Source organism: Mesoplodon mirus (assembly GCF_964341445.2).
Source record: "Mesoplodon mirus genome assembly, chromosome: 8".
Classification (NCBI taxonomy): domain Eukaryota; kingdom Metazoa; phylum Chordata; class Mammalia; order Artiodactyla; family Ziphiidae; genus Mesoplodon; species Mesoplodon mirus.
In genome coordinates this window covers 85,762,707-85,782,380 of record NC_138984.1, presented here as the reverse complement: position 1 = coordinate 85,782,380, position 19,674 = coordinate 85,762,707, and the positions used below count along the sequence as shown (strand labels likewise).

At 37.5% G+C, this 19,674-nt stretch overlaps 1 protein-coding gene across 1 annotated transcript in view; it reads left to right on the top strand.

Moving 5' to 3' along the window:
- The window catches only part of TLK1 (tousled like kinase 1), a 154,979-nt gene that overhangs the window by 42,003 nt on the left and 93,302 nt on the right, over positions 1 to 19,674 (top strand). The window contains exon 2 of the mRNA XM_082630335.1: positions 6,327 to 6,445. Within this exon, the coding sequence (XP_082486461.1) occupies positions 6,327 to 6,445 (119 nt within the window). The remainder of the gene's footprint in view (positions 1 to 6,326; positions 6,446 to 19,674) is intronic.

Sequence of the window (19,674 nt, the reverse complement as noted above, 5' to 3'; positions counted from 1 at the left end):
CTGAAGTCAGGGAGTCTGATTCCTCCAGCTCCGTTTTTTCCCGTCAAGACTGCTTTGGCTATTCGGGGTCTTTTGTGTCTCCACACAAATTTTAAGATGGTTTGTTCTACTTCCGTAAAAAATGACATTGGTAATTTGATAAGGATTGCATTGAATCTGTAGATTGCTTTGGGTAGTATAGTCATTTTCACAATATTGATTCTTCCAATCCAAGAACATGGTATATCTCTCCATCTGTTGGTATCATCTTTAACTTCTTTCATCAGTATCGTGTAGTTTTCTGCATACAGGTCTTTTGTCTCCCTAGGTAGGTTTATTCCTAGGTATTTTATTCTTTTTGTTGCAATGGTAAATGGCGCTGTTTCCTTAAATTCTCTTTCAGATTTTTCATCATTAGTGTATAGGAATGCAAGAGATTTTTGTGCATTAATTTTGTGTCCTGCAACTTTACCAAATTCATTGATTACCTCTAGTAGTTTTCTGGTGGCATATTTAGGATTCTCTATGTATAGTATCATGTCATCTGCAAACAGTGACAGTTTTACTTCTTCTTTTCCAATTTGCACTCCTTTTATTTCTTTTTCCTCTTTGATTGCTCTGACTAGGACTTCCAAAACTATGTTGAATAATGGTGGTGAGAGTGGACATCCTTATCTCGTTCCTGATCTTAGAGGAAATGCTTTTAATTTTTCACCATTGAGAATGATGTTTGCTGTGGGTTTGTCATATATGGCCTTTAGTATGTTGAGGTAGGTTCCCTCTATGCCCACTTTTTGGAGAGTTTTTATCATAAATGAGTGTTGAATTTTGTCAAAAGCTCTTTCTGCATCTGTTGAGAGGATCATATGGTTTTTCTTCTTCAATTTGTTAATATGGTGTATCACATTGATTGATTTGTGTATATTGAAGAATCCTTGCATCCCTGCGATAAATCCCACTTGATCATGGTGTATGCTCCTTTGAATGTGTTGTTGTATTCTGTTTGCTAGTATTTTGTTGAGTATTTTTGCATCTATATTCATCAGTGATATTGGTCTGTAATTTTCTTTTTTTGTAGTATCTTTGTCTCGTTTTGGTATCAGGGTGATGGTGGCCTCATAGAATGAGTTTGGGAGTGTTCCTTCCTCTGCAATTTTTTGGAAGAGTTTGAGAAGGATGGGTGTTAGCTCTTCTCTAAATGTTTGATAGAATTCAGCTGTGAAGCCGTCTGGTCCTGGACTTCTGTTTGTTGGAAGATTTTTTTTTTTTTTTTTTGCCTCTCACTGTTGTGGAGCACAGGCTCCGGACGCACAGGCTCAGCGGCCATGGCTCACGGGCCCAGCTGCTCCGCGGCATGTGGGATCTTCCCGGACCGGGGCACAAACCCGTGTCCCCTGTATCGGCAGGCGGACTCTCAACCACTGCGCCACCAGTGAAGCCCTGTTGGAAGATTTTTAATCACAGTTTCAATTTCATTACTTGTGATTGGTCTGTTCATATTTTGTGTTTCTTCCTGGTTCAGTCTTGGAAGGTTATATCTTTCTAAGAATTTGTCTATTTCTTCCAGATTGTCCATTTTATTGGCATAGAGTTGCTTGTAGTAGTCTCTTAGGCTGCTTTATATTTCTGCCGTGTCTGTTGTAACTTCTCCTTTTTCATTTCTGATTTTATTGATTTGAGTCCTCTCCCCTCTTTTTCTTGATGAGTCTGGCTAATGGTTTATTAATTTTGTTTATCTTCTCAAAGAACCAGCTTTTAGTTTTATTGATCTTTGCTATTGTTTTCTTTGTTTCTATTTCATTTATATCTGCTGTGATCTTTATGATTTCTTTCCTTCTGCTAACCTTGGGTTTTGTTTGTTCTTCTTTCTCTAGTTCCTTTAGGTGTAAGATTAGATTGTTTACTTGAGATTTTTCTTATTTCTTGAGGTAGACTTGTATAGCTATAAACTTCCCTCTTAAAACTGCTTTTGCTGCATCCCATAGGTTTTGCATCTTCGTGTTTTCATTGTCATTTGTCTCTAGGTATTTTTTGATTTCCTCTGATTTCTTCAGTGATCTTTTGGTTATTTAGTAACGTATTGTTTAGCCTCCATGTGTTTGTGGTTTTTACGATTTTTTCCCTGTAATTCATTTCTAATTTCATAGCGTTGTGGTCAGAAAAGATGCTTGATATGATTTCAGTTTTTTAAAATTTACTGAGGCTTGATTTGTGACCCAAGATGTGATCTATCCTGGAGAATGTTCCATGAACAACTGAGAAGAAAGTGTAATCTGCTATTTTTGGATGGAATGTCCTATAAATATCAATTAAATATATTTGGTCTCTTCTGTCATTTAAAGTTTGTGTTTCCTTATTTATTTTCATTTTGGATGATCTGTCCATTGGTGTAAGTGAGGTGTTAAAGTCCCCCACTATTATTGTGTTACTGTTGATTTACTCTTTTATAGCTGTTAGCGGTTGCCTTATGTATTGAGGTGCTCCTATGTTCGGTGCATATATACTTATAATTGTTATATCTTTTTCTTGGATCGATCCCTTGATCATTATGTAGTGTCCTTGTCTCTTGTAACATTCTTTATTTTAATGTCTATTTTATCTGATACGAGTATTGCTACTCCAGCTTTCTTTTGTTTTCCATTTGCATGGAATATCTTTTTCCATCCCCTCACTTTCAGTCTGTATGTGTCCCTAGGTTTGAAGTGGGTCTCTTGTAGACAGCATATATATGGGTCTTGTTTTGTATCCATTCAGCAAGCCTCTGTCTTTTGGTTGGAGCATTTAATCCATTCACGTTTAAGGTAATTATCGCTACGTATGTTCCCATGACCATTTTCTTTATTGTTTTGGGTTCGTTTTTGTAGGTCATTTTCTTCTCTTGTGTTTCCCACTTAGAGAAGTTCCTTTAGCATTTGTTGTAGAGCTGGTTTGGTGGTGCTGAATTCTCTTAGGTTGTTCTTGTCTGTAAAGCTTTTGATTTCTCCGTGGAATCTGAATGAGATCCTTGCCTGGTAGAGTAATCTTGGTTGTAGGTTCTTCCCTTTCATCACTTTAAGTATATTATGCCACGCCCTTCTGGCTTGTAGAGTTTCTGCTGAGAAATCAGCTGTTAATCTTACGGGAGTTCCCTTGTATGTTATTCGTTGTTTTTCCCTTGCTGCTTTCAATAATTTTTCTTTGTCTTTAATTTTTGCCAATTTGATTACTATGTGTCTTGGCATGTTTCTCCTTGGTTTTATCCTATATGGGACTCACTGCGTTTCCTGGAGTTGGGTGGCTATTTCCTTTCCCATGTTAGGGAAGTTTTCGAGTATAATCTTTTCAAATATTTTCTCTGGTCCTTTTTCTCTCTCTTCCCCTCTGGGTCCCCTATAATGAGAATGTTGTTGAGTTTAATGTTGCCTCAGAGGTCTCTTAGGCTGTCTTCATTTCTTTTCATTCTTTTTTCTTTATTCTCTTCCGCAGCAGTGAATTCCACCAATCTGTCTTCCATGTTACTTATCCGTTCTTCTGCCTCAGTTATCCTGCTATTGGTTCCTTCTAGTGTAGTTTTCATTTCAGTTATTGTATTGTTTTTCTCTGTTTGTTTGTTCTTTAATTCTTCTAGGTCTTTGTTAAACATTTCTTGCATCTTCTCCATCTTTGCCTCCATTCTTTTTCTGAGGTCCTGGATCATTTTTACTATCATTATTTTGAATTCTTTTTCTGGAAGGTTGCCTGTCTCCACTTCATTTAGTTGTTTTTCTGGGGTTTTATCTTGTTCCTTCATCTGGTACATAGCCCTCTGCCTTTTCATCTTGTCTATCTTTCTGTGAATGTGATTTTTGTTCCACAGGCTGCAGGATTGTAGTTCTTCTTCTGCTGTCTGCCCTCTGATGGATGAGGCTATCTAAGAGGCTTGATGGGAGGGACTGGTGGTGGGTAGAGCTGAGTGTTGCTCTGGTGGGCTGAGCTCAGTGAAACTTTAATCCGATTGACTGCTGATGGGTGGGGCTGGGTTCCCTCCCTGTTGGTCGTTTGGCCTGAGGCGACCCAACACTGGAGCCTACCTGGGCTCTTTGGTGGGGCTAATGACAGACTGTGGGAGGGCTCACGCCAAGGAGTACTTCCCTGAACTTCTGCTGCCAGTGTCCTTGTCCCCACGGTGAAACAGAGCCACCCCCACCCCCCCGTCTCTGTAGGATACCCTCCAACACTGGCAGGTAGGTCTGGTTCAGTCTCCCCAGGGGTCACTGCTCCTTCCCCTGGGTCCCGATGCACACACTACTTTGTGTGTGTCCCCCAAGAGTGGAGTCTCTGTTTCCCCTAGTCCTGTTGAAGTCCTGCAATCAATTCTCACTAGGCTTCAAAGTCTGATTCTCTAGGAATTCCTCCTCCCATTGCCAGACCCCCAGACTTGGGGCTCAGAACCTTCACTCCAGTGGGTGGACTTCTGTGGTATAAATGTTTCTCCAGTCTGTGAGTCACCCACCCAGCAGTTATGGGATTTGATTTTACTGTGATTGTGCCCCTCCTACCATCTCATTGTGGCTTCTCCTTTGTCTTTGGATGTGGGGTATCTTTTTTGGTGAGTTCCAGTGTCTTCCTGTCGATGATTGTCCAGCAGCTAGTTGTGATTCTGGTGTTCTCGCAGAGCATGTCCTTCTACTCCATCATCTTGGTTAAATCCACTATGTTTTTTACTTTGGGACGTGCAAAGTTTTCTTGGAAAGAATAGAAAAATAATAACTGTAAATAGAAAACTTAGATAATTTTCACTTCACCAAAATTAGACACTTCTGCTTGTCAAACATTATGAAGAAAATGGAAAAAAAAATCAGAGCCTTGGAGCAAATGCTCTTCTTATCTATCTGTCTATCATCTGACAATGACTGTTTCTGATGTAGTACCAGGATCAGAAAATTGGAAGTACTGGGGATACTTGAAAGTACATTGTCAGGAGTATACTTATAATAGAAACCATATTTCAGGGACCTAAGGAGGATAGGGTTATAAATCACTAGTTCAAGGAAAGGATTAAATGATAATATTAATAGCACGAAATTCAAACAAAAGTTTTTTTGTTTTTGTTTTTTCTTTTTTAAAGACATATAAATGAGGCAGAAGGAGGCAGGGAGGGGAAAGATGCAAGAGAGAGGGGGGGATACATGCAAATGCAAGATTCCTTGAATATCAAGAAGGAATGGGATCAAAAGCAAGAACCGAAGTCTTTAGTTTTTTGAAGGTAGCTACCTTTTTGTCTAAGATGGAAGAATGAGGAATGGCCAGGGAAGATATATGCAGGTACAGGAATGCTAATAAACATGGAAGGATGGCCATTATCCTTGTGGTCCTCTATCCAGATGAAGATGGAGGGTAATGAAGGGAACTTTAAAGGGTAAGATCTATAGGAATAGCTCTTAACCTTTATGAGAGGAATGTCTGGGTACATGGGAGTGGTCTAGTGTAATTTATAAATGCTCCCCATGTGATTCTGAATTCTGATAATATCCTCCCTGCTCCCTTTGAGAACCAACCATTTATGTCAGTTCTAAGGTTTTATCAGTAGAGAATTAGCAGACATGGATAAAAGAATTTTTAAGAGTTTAATTGAACTTTAACTAGAATTTGTGGTGCTTTAGTTTGCATAGTAGCAGTTACAGGAGGGCACTCATTTTTCCCCCTTAATTTTCAGGGTTATTGTTTAATAATAGATGTTACCTCAGTTATCTGCTTGATATATGTGTGTGTTTTCTGTCTATCTGATAGAAACTGAAAACTATCAACTGTACAAAAAATTTTGGGAATGTGACAGTAAGAGTCCTCCCAGTTTAAAATTAGTTAGTCAGATAAAGTATATATGAGCAAAATAAGTAATAATACCACTTAGTGCCAAAATTCTGTATCAGCTTAGAATAGGGAGATTGCATTATGAGAAGTGGTATTTTTCAGGCTATGGACCTGGGTCCATTAATGGCTCATGAAATCAGTTTAATAGCTCACAATCAGTGTTTTTCCTTTTTAATGGACTAGAATAGACTAGAAAATATTGGAGTGTACTGCATACAGTAAGAAGTATTTGTGGAACTTTTAATATATGTATGTATGTGTGTACTGATTTGGGTGAAAATATATTTCTTAATGTAGATTGCAGTCAAAAGTATTGGAAATCCACCATCACCATAGATTATTTTGATAAATAAGTGTGGACATTATAAAAACCTTTAAGTCCTTACTTTCATCTGTTTTTAGAATTCACTAAGTTTATATTTACATCTCAACTAATTACATACACATATTTTGTGATGTGTGTATATAAATACATATATATGTATGTGCGTGTACTTTTTTTTTTTTTATCTTAATAGGTGCAATGGATGAGCTTCATAGTCTGGATCCAAGAAGGCAAGAATTATTGGAAGCTAGATTTACAGGAGTTGCAAGTGGGAGCACTGGGAGCACGGGCAGTTGCAGTGTTGGAGCTAAAGTGAGTAAAATTGTAATCTTTATTTGACATTTTTTCCTTGTATTAAATGATATAAAATATATTTTGTAAAGGATCCCTACATACGTACTTAACAGCAGATTATACTTACTATAATTTTTATAATGTGTAGAAAAAAATCCAGTGTTTTTTTTTTTTTTTTTTTTGTGGTACGCGGGCCTCTCACTGTTGTGGCCTCTCCCGTTGCGGAGCACAGGCTCCGGATGCGCAGGCTCAGCGGCCATGGCTCACGGGCCCAGCCGCTCCGCGGCATATGGGATCCTCCCAGACCGGGGCACGAACCCGTATCCCCTGCATCGGCAGACGGACTCTCAACCACTGCGCCACCAGGGAGGCCCAAATCCAGTGTTTTTATACCTGATTTCTAGTATAGCATAATATATTTGGGGGCATTATGTTGTAATATAGCATAATAGGTTTCAGGGGTAAAAAGGAGCTTGGTAGATTGTACTGCCTTTCTGCCATTTACATAATTGTTACCTCTCCTGTCCTTTGTTTTTGATTCTTCCTTGCCCCATCACCCATGTTTCTATTGTGAATGTTCCTATCTGTACACTAATCCACTGCTGCTCACTGCTGCATAAAATTAATAGTGTATCTGTTGGGCTTTCCAGTGGTAGATACCAGGTTGTCTCCAACCCCCCACTACCTCACACTGCAGTGAATTTCTTTTTTTTTTTTTTTTTTTTTGCGGTACGCGGGCCTCTCACTGTTGTGGCCTCTCCCGTTGCGGAGCACAGGCTCCGGACGTGCAGGCCCAGCAGCCGTGGCTCACGGGCCCAGCTGCTCCGCAGCACGCAGGATCCTCCCGGACCGGGGCACGAACCCGCGTCCCCTGCATCAGCAGGCGGACTCTCAACCACTGCGCCACCAGGGAAGCCCTGAATTTCTTGTAATTGTTCCCTTATGGAACTTTGTGAGCATTTGTTTAGAATATATTCCCAAGAGCAGATTTGATAAGGCATAGGGTATGTATAGATTTAAATTGAATAAACAGCACAAGATTGCTATTCAGAACAGTTGTATAAACTAATAAAACTAACCTGCACTCTCAGCAGATTTGTTTTATACAACTGTTTCTATATCTCCATATCCCAGAAACACTTGGAATCATCCAGATTCCTCATTTTTGATAGTTCAGTTGGTACAAAATAATGTATCTTTGTCTTACTTGTACCACCAATTATTTTGAGCATTTCTTCAATGCTTGTTAGCTTTTTGGGAGTCTTATAAATTGTTCCAGTTCTTTGCCTATTTTTCTGTCAGAATTACTTTCTTTTTCAAACTGATTTTCCCATGTTCCTTGTATATTCTACATATTTATTCCATGTTGATTACATACAGTGCAAATAACTTGCCATTTTGTCGTGTCTGTTAACTTTGTTCATGGTATCCATCATTGTACAGAACTATTTAATTTTGTTGTATTCAAACTCACCAATTTTTTTGCTTTATGGTCTGTACCTAAGAAAAACAGTCATCACCATTAACCATCTGGGTCAAATAGACCTTTTTGCTATGTTTATATTTTGTTGTTTTACTAATTTACAACAATAAGAATAAAACTATAATGAAAAACAACTTTATTAGAAATTTTAATATGAATTTAAACATACTTAAAAATCTCTTTGTATCAAGTAAATCTTGGTGCACAAACATCATAAAAGATGAAGGATATTGTTATGTGTCCTTTGAGCATAATGCAATGGTCCAGGTTCTCGTTGCCGAATATTGTATGGTGAAGTCCTTCAGTTGAACGACTTAACTGATGAGAATACCATGTTTCCCTTTTTTTTTCCCCTTAGAAATGTATTGTCCAATTCATTGATTCTTGAATTTGAGAAAATTCATCTAGGATACTGTCATTTGAAGACTCAAATTTCATTTATATAGTCAGTGTCACCATCATCAGTTTTAGGTGCTGTTATCTCTTTGTATTTATTTTCTGATTTGTCTAATAATTATAAATTGTCTTCTGTCATTTTCTTCTCTTGATTATCTTAAGTAGAAAATGAAAATTTCTTAATTCTCAGCTGGAGTCAATGAAAGCTAAAATCAGACTCCAAAGATGGTTTCTTAGTCATTTATACATTTTTGAAAGATGATGTGGTACTTTGGGCAAGGCAAGAAGACAACTAAAAGATCATAATTTATTTGACTATTGCATCGTCCTTTTAGGTCATTAAATCTGTGTTGTTTTTCTATTTATACTATAATAATTTATCACCAAGTTGCTCAAAACAGTACAGATTTATTATCTTACAGTTCTGTAGCATCAGAAGTCTGACACCGCTCTCATTGGGCTAAAATCAAGGTGTCTGCAAGGCTGCATTCCTTTCTGGGGGCTCTAGGGAAGGATCTTTTTGCCTTGCCTTTTCCAGCTTTGAGAGGCTGCCTGCATTCCTTGGCTGGTGGTTTCCTTCCTCCATCTTCAAAGGCAGCAATGTTGTATCTCTCTTATGGTTCTTTGGCAGTCACCTGTTTTGGACCATAGCCTAGAAGATTCTTCACTTTTAAGTACTCATGTGATTAGATTGGGCCCACCCCAATTTGGATAACCTGGTATAATTTCCCCAACTCAAAATTCTTATCCTTAATCACATCTGCAAGTCCCTTTTGCCATGTAAAATAACTTTCACAGATTCTGGTGTTTAGGGCATGGACATCACTGGGAGGCCAATATTTTGCCTATCATACCATCATTCTTCCATTTTCTTTTTATTTTAGTGGCTTTTCTTTGTATTAGCATAGTTGGGAATAATTGATGAACAGTGATAAGTAATGATGAGTTCCTAGGATGGTATAATAACAAAATATAGGAAAAGTAAGATCAGTAAGATCCCATAATGTATTGTAGATTGATGAAAGGCCAGTGGACATCTGGTAATTAATTGCAAGCTAGAATGTGTTTTATTCTATTAAAAATAAATCTTAGTTTTATTCTATGGATGATCTCTAAGAAAGAATAAAAGTCCTGAAATATTAATTATTATAAACAGGATTACTTGAAAAAGAAGCTAAAAAACTAAAATTGGGTCCAGTGGACTCTGATGGTATTCTAAAAGTTAAATACTTCTTCCCCACCCCTGAGGCACGAAGATATTCTACAGCTCCTTCTATTAATTATACAGTTTTACTTTTATATTTACTCTTTAGTCTGAGGCCTTATCTTTTACATAGTATTGATAGAGATCGAGTTTTATTTTTCTCCATGTAGTAAACCAGTTTTCTCCACAATGCTTCTTAAATTATCCATATTTTCCCACTGACTTGTGCTGGCACCTGTATCATATATTAAGTTGCCAGGTGTATATACCAATCTGTGTCTGAGATTTCTCTAATGTTCTGGTGGTCTCTCTGTGTTCTTGTGCCAGTATCACATAAAAAAGAATACAGTTGTATTTTGGTATGTCTTCTTTATATGGTAGAGCAAGTCTCTCCTTTAATCTTCTTTTGTAAGGTTGACTTAATTATTTATGGATCTTTATTCCCTCATATAAAATTTGAGCATCTCTTTATTTGCTTGTTAGCATTTGTGGATTATTCTTCTGCAATAACTTACTTGTATCTTTTTCCTTAAAAGATTCAAATGGAATTTTTATTCTGAATGCATTGAATTTATAGATTAATTTTGGGAGTACCGAAATCTATAAGATTAGGTTGTCCCATCCAAGTGCATGAAATGTCTTTCCATTTGTTCGGTTCTCTCTGTAGAGTTCTTAAGAATTCTTGGCTAGTTTTTATGAATTTGGGGGGCTTATTCCTGGATACTTTAAAGTTTTTGTGGCTGAAGTATTTTTTATTTTCTAGTTCGCTATTGCTGACCTAGGGTTTTTTTTAATTTTTATAGGCTGGTCTTGTATGTAGCAGTCTTGCTTTTGGTCTCTTATTGGTTGTACTACTCTGTTGATTCTCTAGGTTTCTATAAGAGAAATAGTTATCTTCCCCCAATTTTTTTTTTTTTATATTGGTCATGAGCTTCAGTACTATGTCTTGTTGAGAAGGAATCATCTAAAGTTTCTCCATTAAGTGTAGTGTTTGTTATAGGTTTTGTGTATATAACCATGACCAAATTACAGAAGAACTTTTTTATTACTGGTTAGTTAAGAAGTTTTTGTTTGTTTTAAAAATAATAAGTATAACAAATTTTAAAAAGTTGAAGTTTTCATTGCTGTGATAAACCCTACTTGGTTATGATACACTATTTTATTTATTTATTCATTTTTGGCTGTGTTGGGTCTTCGTTGCTGCACATGGGCTTTTCTCTAGTTGTGGCAAGCAGGGGCTACTCTTCGTTGCGGCGTGTGGACTTTTCACTGCGGTGGCTTCTCTTGTTGTGGAGCATGGGCTCCAGGTATGCGGGCTTCAGTAGTTGTGGCATGTGGGCTCAGTAGTTGTGGCTGGTGGGCTCTAGAGCACAGGCTCAGTAGTTGTGGTGCACGGGCTTAGTTGCTCCGCGGCATGTGGGATCTTCCCGGACCAGGGCTCGAACCCACGTCCCCTGCATTGGCAGGCAGATTCTTAACCACTGTGCCACCAGGGAAATCCCTGATACACTATTTAAAAAAATACTTTATTAGGGGACTTACCTGGTGGTCCAGTGGCAAAGAATCTGCCTTCCAGTGCAGGGGACGCAGGTTCGATGTCTGGTCGGGGAACTAAGATCCCACATGCTGTGGGGCAAATAAGCCTGCGCGCCACAACTACTGAGCTCGCGTGCCTCAATAAGAGAGCCTGCATGCCGCAAACTACAGAGCCCATGCGCCCTGGAGCCTGCACGCCACAACTAGAGAGAGAAAAGCCTCACTCCACAACTAGAGAGAAGCCCATGCACTGCAACGATGTCCCGACCCAGCCAAAAGAATAAAGATAAATAAATAAATATTAGAAAATACTTTTGGATTTAATACATGATTAACTATTTTAGTTAGGATTTTTACATATATGCTTATAAGAGAAATAGATGCACAGACCTGAAGAGTAATGATTTAGTGAGTTTTGACAAATGTGTACACTCGTAGTAATCCATGTTCCTTTTAAGATACAGGACATTTTCATCACTCTACCTTGTCTATAAAACAGTGTCACACTAGCCCCATAAAATGACCTGCTGCTTCTTTCACTATTTTCAGTTTTTTCAGCATCCTGTATGTGGTAGAAAACGTTCATGGGAAGATGAGTAGACATTTACCTGTAAAACTGTCTTGGCCTGGGGTTTGTTGCAAGGAAGGTCTTTCACTACCATTTAAATTTCTTTAATATTACTTAGTTTATTAATCTATTTCAATTAAGCTTTTCAAACTTATTAGTGTATGGTTATAACACTTTAAAAAATCTCCTTTGTTATTTCATTTCCGTTTATTCTTTCAGTTCTTCTTTTCTGTTCATTCTTGCCAGAGCTCTGACTAATCAAAGAAACAGATTTGGTTTTAATCTATTTCACTTTTTTTCCCCCATTGATTTCTATCATCATAATTTACTTGTTACTTTGGATTTGCTCCGTGGCTCTTCTTCCAGCTATTGAGTCGAATGAATCAGATTATTTATTTATTTATATAAAGACAGAATTAACATACGATAAAATGTATAGATTTTAATGTTTGGTTATGAGAGCCCCCCCGTGGTTTTTATTAAGTTATGTATAATTTACATAGGGTAGAATTCACCCCTTTTTATCATATAGTTCTGCTATAAGTTTTGTGAATGTATACAAATTGTGTAACTCCCACCACAATTAAGATATAAAATAGTTCCCAAAATACTCCCCGGTGTCCTTTTGCACTCTATCCCTTTAGGTTGCCTCTGGCAACCACTGATCTGTTTTCTGTTTTTATAGTTTTGCCTTTGCAAGCATGTCATATAAATGGGGTAAGTATTGTAAATATGTAGCCTTTTGAGTCTGACTTTTTATAAGTTAGCATAATGCATTTCTTTGAGATTCATCCGTGTGGTTGTAATGTTACCAATAGTTACTTTTTATTGTTGAATAGTATCCTATTGTATAAAATACACAACAATTAAAAAAAATTTTATTGAAATATAGTTGACTTACAATGTTGTGTTTCAGATGTATAGCAAAATGATTTAGTTATGCATACATATATATGTATATATATATTCTTTTTTAGATTCTTTTCTATTATATGTTGTTATAAGATACTGAGTATAGTTTCCTGTGCTATACAGTAGGTCCTTGTTGATTATCTGTTTTTTATATAGTAGTGTGTAAAAGTATACCACAGTTCTTTTTAATCCATTTCTTCTAGATAAGGAACATTTAGGTTACTTTCAATATTTTAAGAATTACAGATAAAGCTACTGTAAACATTTGTATATTCCCTCCTGTTAGATTATTAGTTATTTTGAGCTAATCTTTCGTTACAAACTTATAATTTATTGTGTTACATTTTGAAAATACAGTTCTAATGGCATCAATCCTGAAATGTGCCCTGTTTTATAAACATTTCATATCTAATAGCTCCTAATTGTATTTAACTGTGATTATTGATGTATACCTTTCAGCTTTATGCATTCCAGCTTGTAGTTTATCAGTTTTTGCTTGATGTATTTTGAGGCTATATTTTTACATGCATATATCTTCTTTTCGTTTCATGACTATATAATTTTTTTTTTAATATTTGTTTTTTCAAATCTTAAGAATACTATCCCTCAACTTTCTTTTGGTTCATATTAGGTATATGTTTTTCTATTCTTTAATTTTTATTGTTTTTAAGTGTGTTTCTTATAGACAATATGTCAACTTTTTTTGATGGAATATGAGCATTTTTATCTCTTAAATGGTGGGTTTAGTCCATTATACTTATTATAATTATTTTTATTTTCTGACTTGGTTCTGCCATCTATTGGCTGATATCTTCTAATCGTACTTGACTTTTATTCCCTTCTACTCGTTGCTTTCCATTGGACAAATGGAGTTTTTCCTGATGTTTTAAAGTTACATATTCTAGTTTCAGTTTTATGATGACAGTCTATACCCATTTATTTATTTCTGTTCTCTCAAACTGGTATTTATGCATTCCTGCAGGGTCTCCGCTCCTCCCCCCCGTTTTTTTGGGGGGGGTTTGTTTTTTGTTTTTTGTTTTTTGCGGTATGCGGGCCTCTCACTGCTGTGGCCTCTCCCGTCGCGGAGCACAGGCTTAGGATGTGCAGGCCCAGCGGCCATGGCTCATGGGCCCAGCCGCTCCGCGGGATGTGGGATCTTCCTGGACCGGGGCACGAACCCGTGTCCCCTGCATCGGCAGGCAGACTCTCAACCACTGCGCCACCAGGGAAGCCCTTTTGTTTGTTTTTTAAACAACTTTTTACTTTGAAAAAAAATACTATACCTTTAGAAAAATTGAAAATATTTTACAAAGAATACTTGTATACTCTTTATCTAGATTTAAGAAATATAAATATTTTTGCCAATTTTATGCTTATGTATACATACACATCTCTACCATCTCTCTCTAGTATCACTGTGGTCTCTGTGCTGAATGTGAACAGACCTTTTCAAAGAGCCCTGCTTCATTTTAGTGGGGAATGGTACTTAGGAACCAAGCTAGGTATGCTTATTGTTATGTGGCAGTCTCTTAGAAGAGTGTTAACTAATGTAGAAGGAATACAGAATCAGAAAATCAACACAGTATTTCCTAGTATAATTATTGATTAAGGTAAGGATCATCAATGGATGCTAAAACCATTTAGTAAAATGTTTTGGAGAACAGTGTTTTACAAGGTCTCAAAGTTTCACTCTATAGGTTAGTTATTAATTATAAAAGAGAAAATATGCCTTTAAAAAGGAGAGATTTGTCGGTCACCACCATAATAAGTAAGGTCAAGCTTTGCATTGGCAATGTCACAGAGAGCCTGACATATGTATCCTGAGGGTGATGGAATAGGAAGAACACTCATCACCTGTAGTTTTCATGCTGGAAATGTTTGATTTGAATTTAATCATGAGGAAATACTCCTGGGACATCCTGCTAGCCTGGACTCTTTAAAAGTATTCAGTGCCATGAAGAACAAAGGGAAGCAGAGGGACTATTCTGGGTTGGATGAGATGAAAGAGACTTAGTAGCCAAATGCAATGTGTGAATCCGTGGGTTCTAATTTGCTCCTGGATTGGGAGAAAAACAGTTTGAAAGGACATTTTTGAGACAACAGGGGAAATTTGAGTATGGACTGTATGTTGGATGTTGATATTGAATTAATGTTGGTTTTACTGTTCTTTTGGGGGTAAGCTTGTATTTTAAAAACATTCATTTAAATTTAAAAACAAATGTAGGCCTGCACGCAGCACCGATTACCCAACGCAGCCATAAATAAATAAATGAATGAATGAATCAATGAATGAATCAATGAAGGAAGGAAGGAAGGAAGGTAGGTAAAGCTTACAGAATGTAACATAGTGGTGAGCAATGACTCTTACAGTGTTTTTATTTAAATTGATGGTGATAATGTGCCTGTGAAATGCAGTATTAGTAGGGGCAAATTTTAATAATAGTGACACCAGGAGTTTGTATTGTGGAAATAAAAGCATTTGAAGGATCGTATTTCTGATAGTGATCATGCTCTGGGAGAAGAGGAACAGGGGAGAAAGGTAAGAAAATCATCTAGGACTACAGAATAATTCATTAAGATTTTATTTGTCTTTAGAGAAGAATAGGGTTATGTTTGCTAAAAGTAGGAAAGTAATAAGCACAAGCAACAGAGGTGCTATACATAGAACTTTTACTGTGATAGGGTGTAGGAGAAGGAGCAAAAAGATATTTAGTCTAATAAAAGTGAGGAAGAGAGAAAGAGGAAACAAAAATATTCTATTTTTACCTGCGATTATATAATATGGAAGAAATAAAGCCAAGTATATGTTATGATAATAAATGAGAATCCATCTTTAGGCTGTTGAGAGGAAACATCCCCTCAAAATGACAAAGATAGGAAGTAACTGGAAAGAAAATAGTTCAGATAATCATAAAGTAAAAGAAAGTAGAATTAAATACAAATTTGAGATCAGTTTCTCCCCAACTTCAGACCCTTCCAAAGACTTCCCATCACATTTAAAATAAAATTCAGTACTCTAAGTAGACCTTCTGATCTAGCTCTAGACTACCCTATTCAACTAATAACTGTCCCACTACCGCACTCACACTGGTTTATTTGCCATTTACCTCAAACACACTTGTCTCTCACTGCATTCAAGCTTCTGCTCAAATGTCACCTCTTTAGAGCGGCATTCTTTGACTGCTCTATGTATAGGTATGATACCTATACCACTCTCCCTTTCTCTACTTAGTTTTTTTTAAAGTACTTATTGATTCCTTATATATTACTAAATATATGTTTGTTTATTGTCTGTTTCCCTTCTTGTAACGTAAACTTCATGAGCACTTGGACCTAAGTCTTTTTTTTTTTTTTTGGTACGCGGGCCTCTCACTGTTGTGGCCTCTCCCGTTGCGGAGCACAGGCTCCGGACGCGCAGGCCCAGCGGCCATAGCCGCGGGCCCAGCCGCTCCGCGGCATGTGGGATCCTCTTGGACCGGGGCACGAACCCGTATCCCCTGCATCGGCAGGCGGACTCTCAACCACTGCGCCACCAGGGAAGCCCAAAGTCTTTTTTTTTTTTTCCACTGCTATATCCCTAGCATCTACAACAATACTAAGGCCCTCAATAATTATTTTTGAATGTATGAATGAGTATCAAATGAAACAGTCTTCAAAACCAAAAGCCTGAATGAAACAAAGGTAGATACTTTTTAAGGACTAAGCATCCATAAAAAAGATATGACAGCTATAAACTTTTATATAGCAAACAGTTTTAAAAATACATGGTAAATTTATTAAAATACAGCTATATTGAGGGATTTTAATATAATTCTTCTGGATTTTGACTGTTCAAACATATATAAAAGAGCAAGGCTATACAGGATTTGCACAATATGATTATAAGCTTGATTTGATAGATACATACAATCAATACTCTTTATTCAACTTATTTGTAACTTCAAAACCAATACTTACATTGCTTTTGCTGGTCATTCACAGGCCTGTGCATATGCAGAGTGGTGAAAAATTTGAGTCGCCTGAGGCTGAATAAAGTGACACTGCCTACATTTTCAGCTCTCATACTGTAAACAAGTATTCTTTTCTCAGTTTACTTAATGCCATGTTTTTCACATTTTTGTGCTTTTTTTTTTGGTAGTTTTACTGTTTAAAATAGCCCCTCAGGGTAGTAGTCAAGTGTTATCTAGTGTTCTAAGCACAAGAAGACTGTGATGTGCCTTAGGGGGAAAATATGCTTGTCAGATTAGCTTCATTCAGGCATGAGTTACAGTGTTGTTGGCCATGAATTCAATGTGAATGAATTGACAGTACATATTAAACAAGGGGTCTTTAAACAGAAACACACTTTTATATAAAACAAGGTTATGGGGACTTCCCTGGTGGTCCAGTGGTTGAGAATCTGCCTTCCAGTGCAGGGGACGTGGGTTCGATCCCTGGTTGGGGAACTAAGATCCCACACGCTGCGCGGCAAGTAAACCTGTGTGCCACAACTAGACAGCCCGCATGCCGCAACTAGAGAGAAGCCCGCAGTGGAGACCCAGCACAGCCAAGATATATATATATAAAGACAAAAAACAAAATAAGGTTTTGTGTTGATCGGTTGATGAACTTGTGATGAGAAGCTTACAGGAACCTAATCCTGTATTTCCCTTAGCATCAAGGATTCACCATTTGCTAATTCAGTGTTCATAGCTGATAACAAAAATTGGAAGAGAAAGAACTGTTATTCTATCATATGCCACTTCTTTTCTCTTATCCCAAGCCTACTTCACCTGTTTATTGTACTTGCCACAGATCCTTGTGGCATGAGTTTTGGCTCTGTTGCAGGAATACAGATAGGACGTAAATGTTATAAATTGTACTGATGTAAAGTTATAGTGTAGCTATCCTGTTGGGAGAAGGAGGAAATGTAAAGATGTATTTTATTTTACATATTAAGGAGTCATACACAGTTTAAAGTTAAAGAATAAAAAAGTTTGTTTAGGACTTCCCTGGTGGCGCAGTGGTTGAGAGTCCGCCTGCCAATGCAGGGGACACGGGTTCGTGCCCCGGTCCAGGAAGATCCCACGTGCCGCGGAGCGGCTGGGCCCGTGAGCCATGGCCGCTGAGCCTGCGCGTCCGGAGCCTGTGCTTCGCAACGGGAGAGGCCACAACAGTGAGAGGCCCACGTACTGCCAAAAAAAAAAAAAAAAAAAAGTTTATTATTTGAAGTGAAAGTAACTGAAGATTTGAAAATAAAAATATATCAGGAAGAAGGGGAAGTTGTGATGCCAGTGAGCTAAATTCTTCGTGTTTTATGGCAAGGTCAATAAAGAATTATTGAAATGTAGTACATCCAGTGGAATACTCTGCACCTGTTTGAAAGAAAGGAAGTAGCAAAGGAAAAGGGGAATGAAGAAGCTATCTATGTATTGATTTGGAATTTTTCCAACATAAAGAAAAGAAAGCAATGTGGGACAGTCTGCATAACGTTATCTTTTTTTTTTTTTTTTTTTTTTTTTGCGGTACACGGGCCTCTCACTGCTGTGGCCTCCCCCATTGCGGAGCACAGGCTCCGGACGTGCAGGCTCAGCGGCCATGGCTCACGGGCCCAGCCACTCTGTGGCATGTGGGATCCTCCCGGACCGGGGCACAAACCTGTGTCCCCTGCATTGGCAGGCAGACTCTCAACAACTGCGCCACCAGAGAAGCCCCGAGGCGTTAACTCTTAAATGATCCAACCCTCTACCCCTGTAGAAATACTCAAAACTTCCCTGACCCTATCCTGATTTAGAAATATTTTAGTTTTGGGTTAGGTCATTATTTCATTGTTTATGTTATGACTATAAATTTTATTCACAGCTGTGAGATTCCATGATTACGTTTCTTCTTTTGTACAACTTTTTGTTTTTCCTAGAGTTGATTTATTTCTTTAGTTTGTTAGTGTTCAGTGTAAGCATCCATTAGTCTCCAGCAGAGGTGTGTAAACCTCTCATTTTCAAATATAAATTTATTTATTTTATTCTTATATTTCTGTAGACATACCCCTGAAATCTTCCATACTTCCATTCTTACCTAGGCTAGTTACTCTGTTTCTTCTGGGTGCCTTGTCATCCTGGAATCCCTCTTCTTTATCATCATGGAAATTCCTTTTGTGTGTGTCCCGTGTTTGAGCTCCTGTTTCTTGTATGCCATATTTTCCTCTTTCTTGGTTTATTCTTTTGTTTTGGTGGAGCAAATTCTCTAGTTACTTCCTGAGAAAAGGTAAATGAGTAGTCAGATTTTTGAGACCTTGCATATTCTCCTCTTCCCACTTGGTTGTTAGTTTGGGTGTAGAATTGTAGTTTGGAAATCATTTTAACAGAATTTTGAAGGCATTGTTCCATTGCTTTCTAGCTTCCAGTGTTACTCCTGAGCACTCCAGTGCCATTCTCATTCCTGATCCTTTGTAGGTATTCCTGTTTAGTCTTCTCTAGAAGCTTCAAATCCTTGGCATTTAAATTTATTTATTATAATGTGCCTTGGTATGGATCTTCATTGAACCAGTGTGCTTGGTTCAAAAGTGTGTCCTTCCAATCCAAAAACTAATGTTTTCCAGTTCCTTTTTTTTTTAAACATCTTTATTGGAGTATAATTGCTGTACAATGTTGTGTTAGTTTCTGCTGTATAACAAAGTGAATCAGCTATATGTATACATATATCCCCATATCCCCTCCCTCTTGCGTCTCCATCCCAACCCTCTAGGTGGTCATAGAGCACCGAGCTCATCTCCCTGTGCTATGCAGCTGCTTCCCACTAGCTATCTGTTTTACATTTGGTGGTGTATATGTGTCAATGCTACTCTCTCACTTCTTGAAAAGTCTTGAATTATTTCTTTGATAATTTTAGCTCATTAATTTTCTCTTTCTTTTTTTTCTGGAACTCTCATTTGGAGCAGTACCTCTTGGACTGATTCTCTAGTTTTCTTTTTTCGAGGTTTTTTGGTCTCTTTCTGGGAAGATTTCTTCAACTTTATCTTTGAATTCATCCTTTTTTTTTTCCTGTGTGTTTCAGCTATCATATTTTTAATTTCCAGCAGATTGTTTTTTTTTGGGGGGGTTCTCTTTTTTTAATTACAAAAAATGTTATTTATTTATTTATTTTTTGGCTGCACTGTACAACATGCAGGA